General features: G+C 37.8%; 2 protein-coding genes across 4 annotated transcripts in view; both read right to left on the bottom strand.

Annotated features, from left to right (window-relative positions):
- Window positions 1–2,852: 2,852 nt before the first annotated feature.
- On the bottom strand, window positions 2,853–6,847 carry LOC122878736 (ADP-ribosylation factor-like protein 14). The gene is made up of 2 exons (XM_044201982.1): window positions 5,112–6,847; window positions 2,853–3,793 (listed from the first exon to the last, which is right to left on the bottom strand). Exons 1-2 carry the CDS (start codon window positions 5,424–5,426, stop codon window positions 3,485–3,487), a joined length of 624 nt encoding a protein of 207 aa, XP_044057917.1. The 5' UTR covers window positions 5,427–6,847; the 3' UTR covers window positions 2,853–3,484.
- A 358-nt stretch (window positions 6,848–7,205) lies between these two features.
- ppm1lb (protein phosphatase, Mg2+/Mn2+ dependent, 1Lb) overlaps window positions 7,206–14,398 on the bottom strand; it is a 44,127-nt gene continuing 36,934 nt past the window's right edge. For all 3 annotated transcript variants that reach the window (XM_044201979.1, XM_044201981.1, XM_044201980.1), the window contains exons 3-4: window positions 11,906–12,067; window positions 7,206–9,385 (exon numbers count right to left, since the gene is read on the bottom strand). In XM_044201979.1, the coding sequence (XP_044057914.1) occupies window positions 9,045–9,385; window positions 11,906–12,067 (503 nt within the window). In that variant the 3' untranslated portion in view covers window positions 7,206–9,044. The remainder of the gene's footprint in view (window positions 9,386–11,905; window positions 12,068–14,398) is intronic.

Genomic DNA, 14,398 nt, shown 5'->3' with positions numbered 1-14,398 from the left:
GCAGGGCGCGACACATAACAACGTACACACTCATATTTAATCATTATATTCAGTGACAATTACCGTCCATTATATACATTTATACAGTGGTGGAAGAAGTATGCGGATGTTTCACTTGAGGAAAAGTAGCAATACCACAATGTAAAAAAAGAAAAGAAAAATACTGTTACAAGTAAAAATCCTGTATTTAACATTTTACTTAAGTAAAAGTACAAAAGTAGTATCATCAAAATGTACTTTAAGTACCAAAAGTAAAAAATACTCATGATGCAGAATGGCCCATTTCAGAATCATATATATGACTTTACTGGATTATTATTAGTGATGCATTCATTTGTACATCACTTTAATGTTACAGCTGGTAAATGTGGGGCTAACTTTGATTACTTTAAATACTGCTGGGTAGCTTAGCCTATAATATATCATAATTTATCACTTGATATATATTTTGTATTAATAATTTAGACCTGCAAAGTAACTACTAATTAAAAATAAATGTAGTGGAGTAAAAAGCACAATATTTGCCTCCAAAATCTAGTGCAGTAAGAGTAGTATAAAATGAAAATACTCAAGTAAAGTACAAGTACCTCAAAACTGTACTGTACAGTACTTGAGTAAATGTACTTAGTTATGTTCCACCATTGCATTTGTATACATGTATACAGTGGTGTGAAAAAGTGTTTGCCCCCTTCCTCATTTCTCTTTTTTTTTGCATGTTTGTCACACTTAAATGTTTCAGATCATCAAATAAATTAAAATATTAGTCAAAGATAACACAAGTAAACACAAAATGCAGTTTTTAAATGAAGGTTGTTATTATTAAGGGAAAACAAAATCCAAACCTACATGGCCCTGTGTGAAAAAGTGATTGCCCGCTAAACCTAATAACTGGTTGGGCCACCCTTAGCAGCAACAACTGCAATCAAGCGTTTGCGATAACTTGCAATGAGTCTTTTACAGCACAGTGGAGGAATTTTGGCCCACTCATCTTTGCAGAATTGTTGCTCAAGAGTTGTAAATCTTAGAATATTAAAATTATAACTGCCAGTTATTATTTCAGTTATTATGTTGCTCAACATATCTCCACTAGGCCACTCCAAAGTCTTCATTTTGTTCTTCTTCAGCCATTCAGAGACCCCACAACAACTTCCAAAGAACTGCAGGCCTCACTTGCCTCAATTAAGGTCAGTGTTCATGACTTCATTTTTGCCAGAAATCATCTTGATGATCCCCAAGACTTTTGGGAAAATACTCTGTGGACTGACAAGACAAAAGTTGAACTTTTTGGAAGGTGTGTGTCCCATTACATCTGGCGTAAAAGTAACACCGCATTTCAGAAAAAGAACATCATACCAACAGTAAAATATGGTGCTGGTAGTGTGATGGTCTGGGGCTGTTTTGCTGCTTCAGGACCTGGAAGGCTTGCTGTGATAAATGGAACCATGAATTCTGCTGTCTACCAAAAACTCCTGAAGGAGAATGTCCGGCCATCTGTTCGTGACCTCAAGCTGAAGTGAACTTGGGTTCTGCAGCAGGACAATGATCCAAAACACACCAGCAAGTCCACCTCTGAATGGCTGAAGAAGAACAAAATGAAGACTTTGGAGTGGCCTAGTCAAAGTCTTGACCTGAATCCTATTGAGATGCTGTGGCATGATGACCTTAAAAAGGCAGTTCATGCTCAAAAACCCTCCAATGTGGCTGAATTACAACAATTCTGCAAAGATGAGTGGGCCAAAATTCCTCCACAGCGCTGTAAAAGACTCATTGCAAGTTATCGTAAACACTTGATTGCAGTTGATGCTGCTAAGGGTGGCCCAACCAGTTATTAGGTTTAGGGGGTAATCACTTTTTCACACAGGGCCTTGTAGGTTTGACTAATATTTAAATTTGTTTGATGATCTGAAACATTTAAGTGTGACAAACATTCAAAAAAATAAGAAATCAGGAAGTGGGAAAACACTTTTTCACACCACTGGTAGAAGGAAGTACATTTACTAGTACAATGTTGAAGTACTTGTTCTTTACTTGACTACTTTGTGCCACTACCTTTCTATTTTACTCAACGATGCACTGTTTTACTGTAAATTAAACTACCAATAGAATAGTCTTTAAACAAGGCTGGATTACCAACCGGGAAAAAACAGACATTTGCTCCAAATTTACTAAGTGTCAACTGATTTTTGGTAAGTTGATCAACTGCAATTTGCTTAATAAAGTAGCCTTCATTGTTACACAATATTTATGGCTAAATTCCCTATTTTTGTTTCCCTGGCCAGTGTTTCCTTGTAACACAAGTAAAACAAAGAGGGAATATTGTGTTGGAAACACAATAACTTTGGATGATAGCCATTTGATTTGAACTCAGATTGCAGAAGCCTCATATTAGCTTTGGCTCAACTCAACTGAAATGCATTTTTGCCAGAACAAGGACTACAATTTGTCCACCATCTCCTACATTATAATTACAAGATGATTTCTTCACAGTCAGTATGGAAAGGAGGAGCAATTATAGTGACTAATAACTCTTTCAATGTACATATGTGCATGTGAGTAATGATTTAAGATGGACTATCCTGTAAGGGCTTGTATGGGCTTTGTGTCAAAATCTAAGATTTTGAATTTCAGGACTTTTACATGTAACAGAATTTTTACATTCTTGTATTGCAACCTTTACTTAACTAAATACCTTTTCTACTATTTATTTTATCACCCAAACTCCAGAACCACCTAATTCGATTCCAGATATTTTAACAACTTTATTTAATTGCAACAAATAGACAAAACAATACTGAAGCAGTGGCAGCATAACATTAAACAAACAAGTTCAAAACACGACATGAGTTGACAGATTTGACAGTTGTGTTATTGTTTTAATGTGTTTAATGTAACAGCATGTATACTTTACATCAATTATGTTTTAGTCATGTTTGTGTTGCTGAAGGAAATCTTTACAATTCAACATATTGTGAGACAACACTGGCAGTGTCATTCCAAATACATAAATAAAGCTTGCATGAAATAGTAAGTATATAACAAGAAGTCTTGATATTGTATGCCAAGGAATACAAATAAATACATAACAAATAAAGAAAAATGGATAAAGCACAATTGGAAAACAACATTTCTCTGAGCCACAGAAACTTGACCAAACAAACACAGGTTTGTATCACTCAGTTTTCCATGGACAGTATGTACATTGTCAGACTGCATGTGTTTTGAAAACAGCTCATATCAGCGTGTGACCAGCTGTTTTCTCATAATTATCCTCATAATCCAAGATTACTCACAGATCACCATGGTCCAAAGATACCAGGATCGAGTAAACATTCTTTTTGCCACAGAGATTAACACTTAAAACTGTGATCATGTCATCCCTTTTGCTCTCATTTGATCTTCCCACAGTGAGGCCATTTGCAGGCAGGCGAGAAAGAATCCTACACATTGTATGAATGAATCTTCAAAAAAAAAAACAATTCATCCATCATCTGCTGCAGAGCAAGACTTGTTTCACAGCTGTGATACTGAAGCCCTTGGCTCTCATCTTAACCTTAATGTCCTCCTGAGTCTGTTTCAGTGGAGTCTTCATCAGATAGACTATCCTCCTGAAACCTTCCTCAAGTCCCATGCCGGTGGTGGCTGAACAGGGCTGGATGAACCAGGCCCTGCCCTCACACACTCTTCTCAAGTCCAGTTTCAGGCAAAGCACTTCGGGGCTTAGAGCTCCCTGAAGGTCCTGTTTGTTGGCCAGGACCACGAGAGGAACTCCTCTGAGACTCTCGTACCTCAGGACCTAATAAGCGGAGAAAACAAAGTAAAGAACACTTTAATTACTACAGTGTAAAACAAACGTTTTAGATGAACCTGTCAATTGCATGCAGATATTTTGTGCTACACTTCCCATCAGAGGAAGACTTTACCATAGCCTTGCCTTTTTAGCAGTAAGCAGTATATAAACACTCGTTATATGGTTTATAACTCACTATAACACACTGTACTGTAGTTGTAAAGAGAGATAAGGACATTGTTAGTGTTTATTAATGTATTTGTCAACAATTATAATTCCTATGAAGCATCTGTAACTGGTGTATAAACAGAGAATGACAATATAACACAACTGTAATGAAATTTGACGTATTTATTTATAATATTTATTTATTAATGAAGCATTTATTTATTTATTTAGAAATACTTATTTTTCACGCTAGATGACAACTGAGCCAACTCCATCCTGGTGAAAGTCATGAGATCCTGCTGAAAACTCATAAGTGGGCAATGAATGTTTTTTGTCAAACTACTATTTCTAAGCTCAAGAATTAACCTTCAAGATCAACACATCTTCATGTGTTTTGAGCACATTTATAAACATATTTTAAACCAGTCTGTGAATGATGTGTCTGTGTGTAGAAACAAATAATTAATGCTTTATAACACAAGCAAGATCTGTTCATGTGTATAATCATATATCATTAAGTATGAGTACAAGTTTAGCATACAGTCTTATTATCATTCACTATCATTCATTGAAATTTTATACACAGTTACGGAGTTAGTAGTACAATTACATTATAGTGAGCCAATATTTTGTGTCTCATTTTGACTGGTTTTTCCACAAAAAAAGTTACCCAGTTAAAAATTCTTAAAAGTCTGCTCATTCTCCCTCATTAAAAAAATCCTGAATCTATGAATTTCATTTCAAAAGTTTAACAAGATGTTTCATACTTCACTGAAAAGTCCATTCTTGGTGTATGTGCACTGGAGGCTTCAAGTTTTCGCATCACGCTTGTGTGAGTTGCATATTGGACCACAATTGGCTCCCAAACTAGTTGTGATGTCACAAAATCCTGCTCATACGTACATGTCTTAAACTCAGATTAAATGTGAGCACAGAGAAACTTTCCCCATTCAGCAGCTGAATGTGAAAACAGCCTTCTAGTGTCAAACTCTGCACAAACATCATTCTGCACAGTGAAGGCCAAACATCCAATTGAAGGAACAATAAGCAAAACACATTTTTGATTGTTTTGAACATTACGTGTTCATACTTATAAATGCTAAAGGTTTTAAAGTCAAGTGTTACTCTTATCAAGAATTAATTCTGATTTAATTACCCTATGAAGTTCCTTGCGGGCCTCGTCCAGCCGCTTTTCATCCCAGCTGTCCACCACAAAAACCAGTCCGGCTGTATCAGTATAATGATGCCTCCAATGGGGCCTCATCTTCCTCTGGCCCCCCACGTCCCACACTGTCAGGCTCGGGCTGCTCCTGTCTGTCTCCAGTGTCTCCACATTGAAGCCCACAGTTGGCACGGTCACTACGCTCTCGTTGTACTTCAGTTTGTAGAGTAGGGTAGTCTTTCCTGAGCCGTCCAGACCCAGCATCAGGACCTGTGCTTGTTTCTGAAGCTTGGATCCATGCGTGCCCATGTCCTAAAAGTGCAGCTTGTGTCTATGTCCAAAAGGCAATGGCTTCTTCTTCCTGTATAACTGTATAAACTAAGCTGTCTGCACCCAGTGGCTCCTTTGTACTGTCTATCTGTAGGCTTAGTGTGTCTGCGCTCTTATGGAGACTGTCCGCAATCAGTATGCTTTATGTACACACAGGCAGAGTGATCCCTCCCCCTCTGTTGTGATGGGACTCCTTCTGTCCCTGCGTAGCTTTCAGTAAAGCTATTTATATCCAAAGTGACAGTGCAACAGTCAGTGGAGTCACATCACACCTGCTCCAGATCATCATACACACCAGCAGCCAGGAAGTCCACGTTTGGTACATCGGGAAGATTGTGTTTCTTCCTGGCTGGTTGTCCCATAGCAATGACATCACAGGGACACTTTGGTGGAGGATTACTCAAAAAATAAATAAAATAAAATAAATAAATACATATGTCCCGGCTGATGGGGAAATGTAGTTTTATTTTTAGACTGCCATGTATGCAGGCTGAAGGTGCAGCTTCCAGAAACCTCTCAGCAAAAATTGTTTCTGGTAATTCGTTATTCATCTCAAATGAATATGCATGTACATAAAAACATGTTTTGAATTATTATGATAGATTACAGCATTGCACTAATAATGTACTACAGCAGGACTGGACAATATGATCTAAGTGATACATTGTCACAATTAGTACAATAACAATAAATATAACTATATGTACTTTTTAAATTATCAGTGCATCCTATTTCATTTCTCATGCTGCATGACTTCTGATTTGTTTGCCCTAATTAATACTGTATGACCACTTATTTTAATTGATTGATAGGCTGATCGATTTCGGTTACATTTCATTGGTTGTTGTAGCTGTTCTCAGTTTTATTATATGGGATTCAGTATTATGATGTGACTAAACTTGTTTTGATCAGATAATCATGTCAGTAGCAAAAGAAACTCAGTTTATTGCCTAGCCCTAACATGCCAGTAAATGTGGACTGCTGTAATGAACATCTTCTAATCACCCAGCAGGTGGCACAGGTGGCTTTTCAAAAGTTAAGGATCATTGTCCTATTTCAAGGGAAGTTGTTGAATCTCTTTCGCTGCATTTTCTCTCTTTAAACAAGAAAAGTAAACCATGGCAGAGAACTTTATGAAAAAAAAATGGTGAGAGAACAAGCTCTCATGATATTTAGTGGGAATATTAATGTACATATTTTCGCTTAACGTGCCTTTTTGTATGATATGGATTTAACCAACGTGCAAATCTGTACAGCATGTAGGTACCAGAGTCTTATTTTCATCATAATTATTATTCCTTTTTTTTGAAAATGAGATATTGAATCCCCAGGATAGGGTATGGCTGTTTAAATGTTGTTTTTGTGTGTGCCATTTTTCTCTTTTTATTTTGGTAACACTTTATTTGGATAGTATTTGTAACATTTAAACTCTTTCACTTTGTCTGTAGAGGTTTAACAGATTATCAATAGAGTATATGTGACAATTCATGAACATACCCTAACCAAGATGTTTTTGGTGCCTAAACCTAGCCAAACCTAGAAAACAGTCTAATCTGTGAAACTGCTGAATTGTTGAATCTCAAATAATAAGCTGTTGAAATGTTACAAATACAATACAAAAACTGTCTGTAGGAGGCCGATCCAATTAAAGTCTAACCTTTATTTTTTATGTCTACTTTGTTGTCTCTATGCTATATCTGTACAAGTTACTTTTTATATTTATTTTCTTTATAAAATAAAAAAACACGCAGAAAATTATATGATCATTTCTCATTTTAATGTTACCTTTTGATTTACATTTTAAAATTTCTGATCTTTTTTTTTTTTTTTTTTTTTTTACAGTCTATTAAAGTCAACAAAAACAAGTACAAATGCCACATAAACATTCTGTAACGTACATTATCAAGGAAGATTGTGAACTGAAAAAGCACAAACATGGTATATCTGGTATATATCTCTGAAGTTAAACAATCCAGGATCAGGCGCATTGCGTTCTTCATTGCTGTATAAACAGTGGAGGGGTGATACTAACATGAAGACAGTATGTACATTCATCTTACAATGTTGTGTCTCTTGGAGACATTCTTTCAGCAATGCTATTCTACATCGTGAGTTATCAAGGTATGACACTGAGGTCGTGCAGTGTGCATGGTATGATCGACTGCGTTACATTAAAAACTGAGAAGTAGTTTTGGCAGCAGACTTCATAAACTGGAAATGAACAGTTAAAAAAAAAATAAGGCAACAATGACGCATTTCATTCAAAGGCTTGTTACATTTTGAGTTACAGTTCAGGGAAATGGAGTTCGAACAATGAGATCTGTATCTGTAGGACTTTTCTCTTAAGATGGCAAAGCAACAGATGATATTGTAACAGTAAGTTGTCAATTTCAGTATATTTATATCTCATGTACACTGTAGTAAATGATAATGTAAGAAAAGTCAGATAAAGGAATAGCATGTCAATATTTAAAAAAGCCTATTAAAAGGGTTGTAAATCTTAGAATATTAAAATTATAACTGCCAGTTATTATTTCAGTTATGTGATGATCAATTATTACCATCTTACAAGTTTAACAGTGAATGTTATTATATAATCAGATAACAGGTGACAAACCTTATGCATTAATAATTAGCAGTTACAGTAATAATGAGATGTTACAACATTATCACCACATTATCTGAAAATGTATCAACAATCACAACAGAAATGAGACTTTATCAGCACAGAAACTAACAGCAATCATTTTAAGTGAACTAAGACATTCAACAGCTAAACTTATAAAATGGGGCAACTTAAGACAAAACACTTCATTCATTCTTACATCGTGAATTCTCACATTCAGCAAGTGTGATATGACATTGTAATTGGTTCTCTTGCTGTACAACATGAATGGTGATATTTGAACAAGCATATGCATATTATTTGTGTTGTATAAAGGGAATAAATTCATAGAGGATTTGCACCAGTGACATGTATCTGGTCCAGGAAAAAAATAACCTGCCAACATGTTAAACGACAGACTCTTCAGTGCAGACACTTCGTAGACGTCAGTACAATTAAATGATGTGGGAACACCGAGTTAGGAAACTAAAAATATAAAAATTTGTGGTCACATAGACATTGAGTGAAAGACATCAGGCTTGAAATAATGTGGAATTGAAACTCCATGCTATCTTGTATACTTTAAATTTCTCATTATTGGGCTGGACAATGAATTGGTTGTTAATGTGACACTTGTGTGCAAGTTTATCACACAAAGAAACTGTTTCTCCTCTCAACACACACACACACACACACACACACACACACACAAACTCAAGACTCAAGGACACATGCACCCACAGCTGCACAGAGCTAAATCTGTTTATTTGCATATCAGTGACCCAGCTCACGTTTCGATGTCTGAACGATATGGCTAAGCCTAAATGAAAGACGTGTCACTTTTTCGGGGGGGGGGGGTGTTGATACATTGAAGGGCTAACTTCTGTTCAAAAAATCTGCAGGCTCAGTTTTTAAATCTTTCACCTTTAGCCTATTTTATTCTTACTGATATTCAAACATAATATAGATACTGTGTGTGGTAGACGGGCAGTCTACTGCTCGCTGGCCTTGCCTTTAAACTTGACCACCATGACGGTGATGTTGTCAGGGCAACCACGATAGAAGGACTGGAGGACGATGCTCTTGGCACCAAAATGAGGCTCGTCTAGTCGTTCCCTGATGAAGCGAACCGCCTCTTCGTTGCTGAAGGTGTCCCACAGGCCGTCCGACGCCAGGATCATGAACTCCGGCTGCAGCTTGTTCAGGTCAAACGACATGATATCAGGGTCAGGAATGACCACGTTGAGGTTCTTCAGGGGGTAATCGCCCAGAGAACGGGACATGGCCAGGATGCCCTGGACACGCCACGAGCCATTGAAGCTGATGAACCCACCTGAGGAGGAAGACAGAAGGGAAATGGTTGGAAAATGATAAAAAAAAAGAAGTGGGAAGTGAAATATAAGGTGGAGAAGGGGGGGAGGGTGAAGTGTTAGAAAGAATGTGAGGAAGAAGAAGAAGAATAGAGAGGAAAAGGAGGAACACAAGTTGAGAGGAAAAATAGAGAAACAGATGTTTTCCATGTTACTGCCATAAAACCGAAGATAAACGACTATTTTTGTTCCTCTGAACCAACTGGCAGAATGTGTATTCATTTCTAACACCGCTGCTCATTGCATCAAAGTGCAAATAATAATATGGATCAGTGCAACTGACATGTTTTAACTCAGTGCTCATCGTTCATGCTCATGGAATGAATTGTTTGTTGGATACATTTCATGTCACATCCTGGAAGTACAGCTGTGTGTCCTCTGTGGCTTCAACAGATTTGCAAGCAGGGAATTGTTCTGGAAATGACTGGATAAGATGAAGACTTCCATACTAGGTCAGGATGCCTCCCTAGTTCCTAGTGAGCAAGGCCCTAGCCAGCATATTACAAACACTGAGGTTGAGAGTTCAGGCTATAAAAAATCCCATTATGTGTAACTTTCTATCATAACTGCTAAAATCCCCAAATTCCCAGAAAAACTATCAGAGGACATGACCTCTTTGTCCTCAATAGTGACTACTTTAGCAGCTACTGTCTCTTTAGCTAGCTGCTTTGACATAATTGTTGGGGAAATGTTTTGCAATTAGAAACAAGAAGGACATTAGACATTGCCTAATGTCTCTCTTAATTACTATGAGGTGTTAACTTATCAGTTAGCTGCTGAGGGCAGTACATTTTTGCCCTCACAACATCATTAGACTTTAATTGTCTTTCTTCACATGACTAATGGCTTGTATTAATTTGAAATCGATGTATTTCATTAGTTAGTTTTCATTCTCGTACACTGTCAGCACTAAGTTTATTGAAAATGCAACGTTTCAGAAAAAAGGCCTTTGTCAGGAGTCAAACTAACAATACGAACAACAACAGCAACATCACTTTTGTACTAGAGCCATAGACTACAATCACTCCAATTAACAAGTCAAATCATAAACACCTAAGACAATTATATACTGATTTTAAAAAATCCCTATTATGACCAACAATGTATTTTAAGATCCACAGAATACAATTGAAAAAAAAAGGAAATATTAGAAAATGCTAGTCAGACAATGCAAAATAAAAAATAAAATAAAATAAATAAAAAAGGCATGATATTTTCCATATGGTTTAACTCTCATATACAAACAGGAAATAATCTTAATAACCTTAAAAAACTCATATGGAAAATTTAAAAGTCTACAAATTAATAAAGATACAATAACAATTTAATGAATTATTATTATTAAGGAAATCTTAACTAAATAGTCTGATATTTTATATTAAATATTTCAAGTAAAACCTACCTAAAAAACATTCACTGTATTATGTGGCTCTAACGATACGTTGCTGATCTAATTTGGGGGAGTTTTTGTTTCGTTGCAGTCTGTGGCTCTAGTGTCAAGATGTTATTGTTTCATACTGTGAGTTTGATGCCTGAAGAAGTTCTATGACCGAAACATTTTCAACACACTTAGTGCGTGAACTTGAACTTTCTTTGGAATTTTAGCTTCTCTTTTTTCAGTGCATAAACAGCACTGCAGCAATTTAGCATTTAGGAGTTAAAACAGTTTGGAAATCAGGTTTCCCCTAATTAATATGTAAATATATGCAGCAAGGTGCTCCAAAATCTAATCAGATCATCAGCTCTACATGTGGAGCCTGTGGTCCAGGAATAAAGTTTCTATCATTAATTGTTCTTGAGTGTCTGTTTACAAGAATGTGAGAGACAGACAAACACCACCGTAACAAGATAATGCCACCCCATGAGAGAGGGACACTGTAGAAGCAGTTTTTATTAGTTTACTAGTGGTTCCTTCCTATTAGTGGAATTTATGATTAAAACATCAGGTGCCCCCAAGGTCACTGAAATCAGTAGGGAAGCATCTGCAATATCATAATTACAAGCATGTTACATTACAAGCTACATAATACATACTAAATCTGTTAAGGTTTTTGTTCAGTACCCAATTAGACCATTAGATGGAGATGGTGGGCTAACCTGACAGTGACCACACTGACTGACTAATCTGGCAACCTGCTATCAAACTCTCTTCAGCACAGAGTATGCAGATAGGGTAGGAGGGAGAATTATGCCTACAAATACACCTTAAATACTGTGCTGTCTGGCTGTGTTTGATAACATGCTGCTTTAGAAGCAGATAGTGTTATCAGTCACTGGGTTTTGATGTCAGCCTGAGCACAGAGACACAAGATGTGAAAAAAAGGATAATGGTGCTTAGCTTTGATCATAAGAAGACTTATTTTATTCTTTCATGACAACAATCTGAGTTTTGATGTTCATGAAAATTTTAACTAAAGCCTTGTTCTGCTGCTCAGAATCAGTTGAGAAAAGTCTGTTGGTTTGGACTGCAGCTGTTTTCTCACCAGCCTTCTTGATCCTCTTGCGCTCTTTGAGCTGGTAAGGTTTGTGGTCATGCGATAGAGGAATGGCGTTGCCGTCTTTATCGCAAAGAACTCCGCGCGAGTCTCCGACATTGGCCACCGTCAACTCCTTATCAGACAGCAGGGCCACCAGACATGTAGTACCTGAAACAGATGGAGGAGAGAGGGAAACAGCAGGGGACCAGAGAAAGAGGGAGAAAAGAGATGGAGCAGGAGAAGGGTGAGGGGAGTTTAGCGTGTTAGCATGCTGACATTTGCTAATTAGCGCTAAACACAGTGTACAGGTGAGGCTGAAGTCTTCAGTGTTACAGGTATTTGGTCATTAAACAAAGTACTGGACAATTCAAATTTTGACCAGATGATGGCACTGTATGAAAAGCCAGAGGACCACTTAAGTTATGACAATTCATCCTGAGGTGAACATGAATGTGTGTACCAAATTTCTTGGCAGTCCGTCCAATAGTTGTTGAGACATTCCACTCAAAACATCAAATGTCAACCTCATGGTGACGCTACAGGAAGAGTCAGAGGATCACCAAAGAGATTAGGATTCATCCTCTGGGGAACATGAATGTCTGAGCAAAATAACAGTGCAGTCCATCTTATAATTGCTGAGATATTTCAGTCTGGATCAAAGTGGTGGACCGACTGACAGACAGATATTGCCATCCATAGAGCCACGATGCTAGAGTGGCTAAAATAATAAAATATTACCATAAAAACATTCCTGCTTAAAAATTATGTGATGGCTAACAAATTCAGGTGTGCTCACGGTTTACATTGTCATATCACCAAACCCTAAATCATAGCAATCTCAATTAAAAACTTCAGTAATTTAAAGGCGAAAAATGCTATTTGTTACGATGCACAAGCTCAGTACAATACACACACTTCCCCCCAGCACTAAAGTGAAGCACATGAAGCCATGTGCAAACATTGCAAAAACTCTTTGAAGTAACTTCTCTTCCTTGAACCACTCTGCAAAATGCTTTAATTTCTTCTCCTCCTTCCTCTCTTTGTTTAGCTTCCCAGCCAGGCAGAACAGAGTCTGGACTCAGAATCTGAGGCCTATTGTGTGAGATCCAAAATCCTGTAGAGAAAGAACAGATCTGCCTGTTTGGCCATCTGCTCACACAGAGGAAAGACACTGGAGAGAGAGGAGAACAGAGGAGAGAGTAGGGGGTCCTACTGGTCTAGACCACCCGGACAGAGGGTGGGGGGGGGGGAGTACAGAGAGAGGGACGGGAAAATGGGACATACAGTGGAGACAGTCTCAGGATTTTAGTGTATAAAATGCCCCAGGAGGTAGAGGAAAGACTAAAACAAAGCTGGTTTAAATACCATCGTAAGAATGTGGATGACCTACAAACACAAGTTCCACATCTTGGTGCGATGTTGACTGACTGACAAGCTTATGTTGAGCTGAATTAAATAAATCTATCTCCTCCATGAAAGGTTCTTCTCTGTCCTAGACCTGATACAAGTCAGTGTGTGAGGAATGAGATGGGAGAGAAAGGTAACGCATGCAGCAATGAAGAGTAAGAGTTGACCAGTGGTGGAGAGCTAGGAGAAGGGCAGAGATATGAGGAAAGAAAGAGAAAAGAGATTACTTCTAAGCAGGAGAATTACTTTATTATTCCCATTTATAGCTTTGGATGAGAAAAAGTGATGAACAGAAAATTGGGCAAAAAAAGGAGACTATGGGAAACAGCACTAGCTGAGATGGATGACGTGAATATTGTTGCCACTTAATTGTAAATTACTTACTAAATCTTTTACACAGTTTGTGAAAAATCCATTTCTATTAGTTTCATCATCGTATGCATCCCTAATCCTGCTGCTTGTGCCCATAGCTGCCGCTGCACTGTGCCATGCTGTCCAGCTAATTATCCTTATCTAGTTCCCACGGTAATAGAGATAATGGACTGAGGTGCCTTGCTAGCACACCCTTCCCCAATTAGCCCAGCCCTGCCAAGCTCACATTCAGCATTCCCTATTAAAATGGCACCATGGCCTGCATGCACCCTGTGCTCATGCTAATTATTGGCTTAGCTTGGCCGGGAACACCAACTCTCCAATAAGATTAACATCTCTCCCCAGTTATTTGTATCATTGCACTGATTCACTCTCTCAGAGTTAGCAAAGTCTCTATCCATACAGCACCAGAATACATCCCATGGATTTATGTTCTTAACCAAGCTGCTTGGCATTTAGGTGAAAAATGTGAGGGCAAGACTGCCACTGCCCTGCTCACCCCGGTTCATTGTCTCCTTCAGAACCTTTCTAAGAAAACACTACCTGTCCATTATTCCACCCATAACAGCGATTTCCCCCCGCCTAAGAGCTGCCATCCTGTCTAACCTGCCCTCCTTGGACTAGCACTGTTAACATTTATAGCGATGCTATTTTTAGCATTTTGCACTGCATGAAGCATTTTGAACTGCTTTATCAGGTCTGTGCAACACTCTGAATTTG

The sequence above is a fragment of the Siniperca chuatsi genome, linkage group LG7 (genome assembly GCF_020085105.1).
Source record: "Siniperca chuatsi isolate FFG_IHB_CAS linkage group LG7, ASM2008510v1, whole genome shotgun sequence".
Taxonomy (NCBI): domain Eukaryota; kingdom Metazoa; phylum Chordata; class Actinopteri; order Centrarchiformes; family Sinipercidae; genus Siniperca; species Siniperca chuatsi.
The sequence above is the reverse complement of the archived record's forward strand: the minus strand, read 5'-3'. Positions and strand labels throughout refer to the sequence as shown.

Coding starts and splice junctions, on each gene's coding strand:
- LOC122878736 (XM_044201982.1), bottom strand. CDS start 5,426: ATGGGCACGCATGGATCCAAGCTTCAGAAACAAGCACAGGTCCTGATG. Junction 3,794..5,111: donor CCCGCAAGGAACTTCATAGG/GTAATTAAATCA, acceptor TCCGCTTATTAG/GTCCTGAGGTACGAGAGTCT.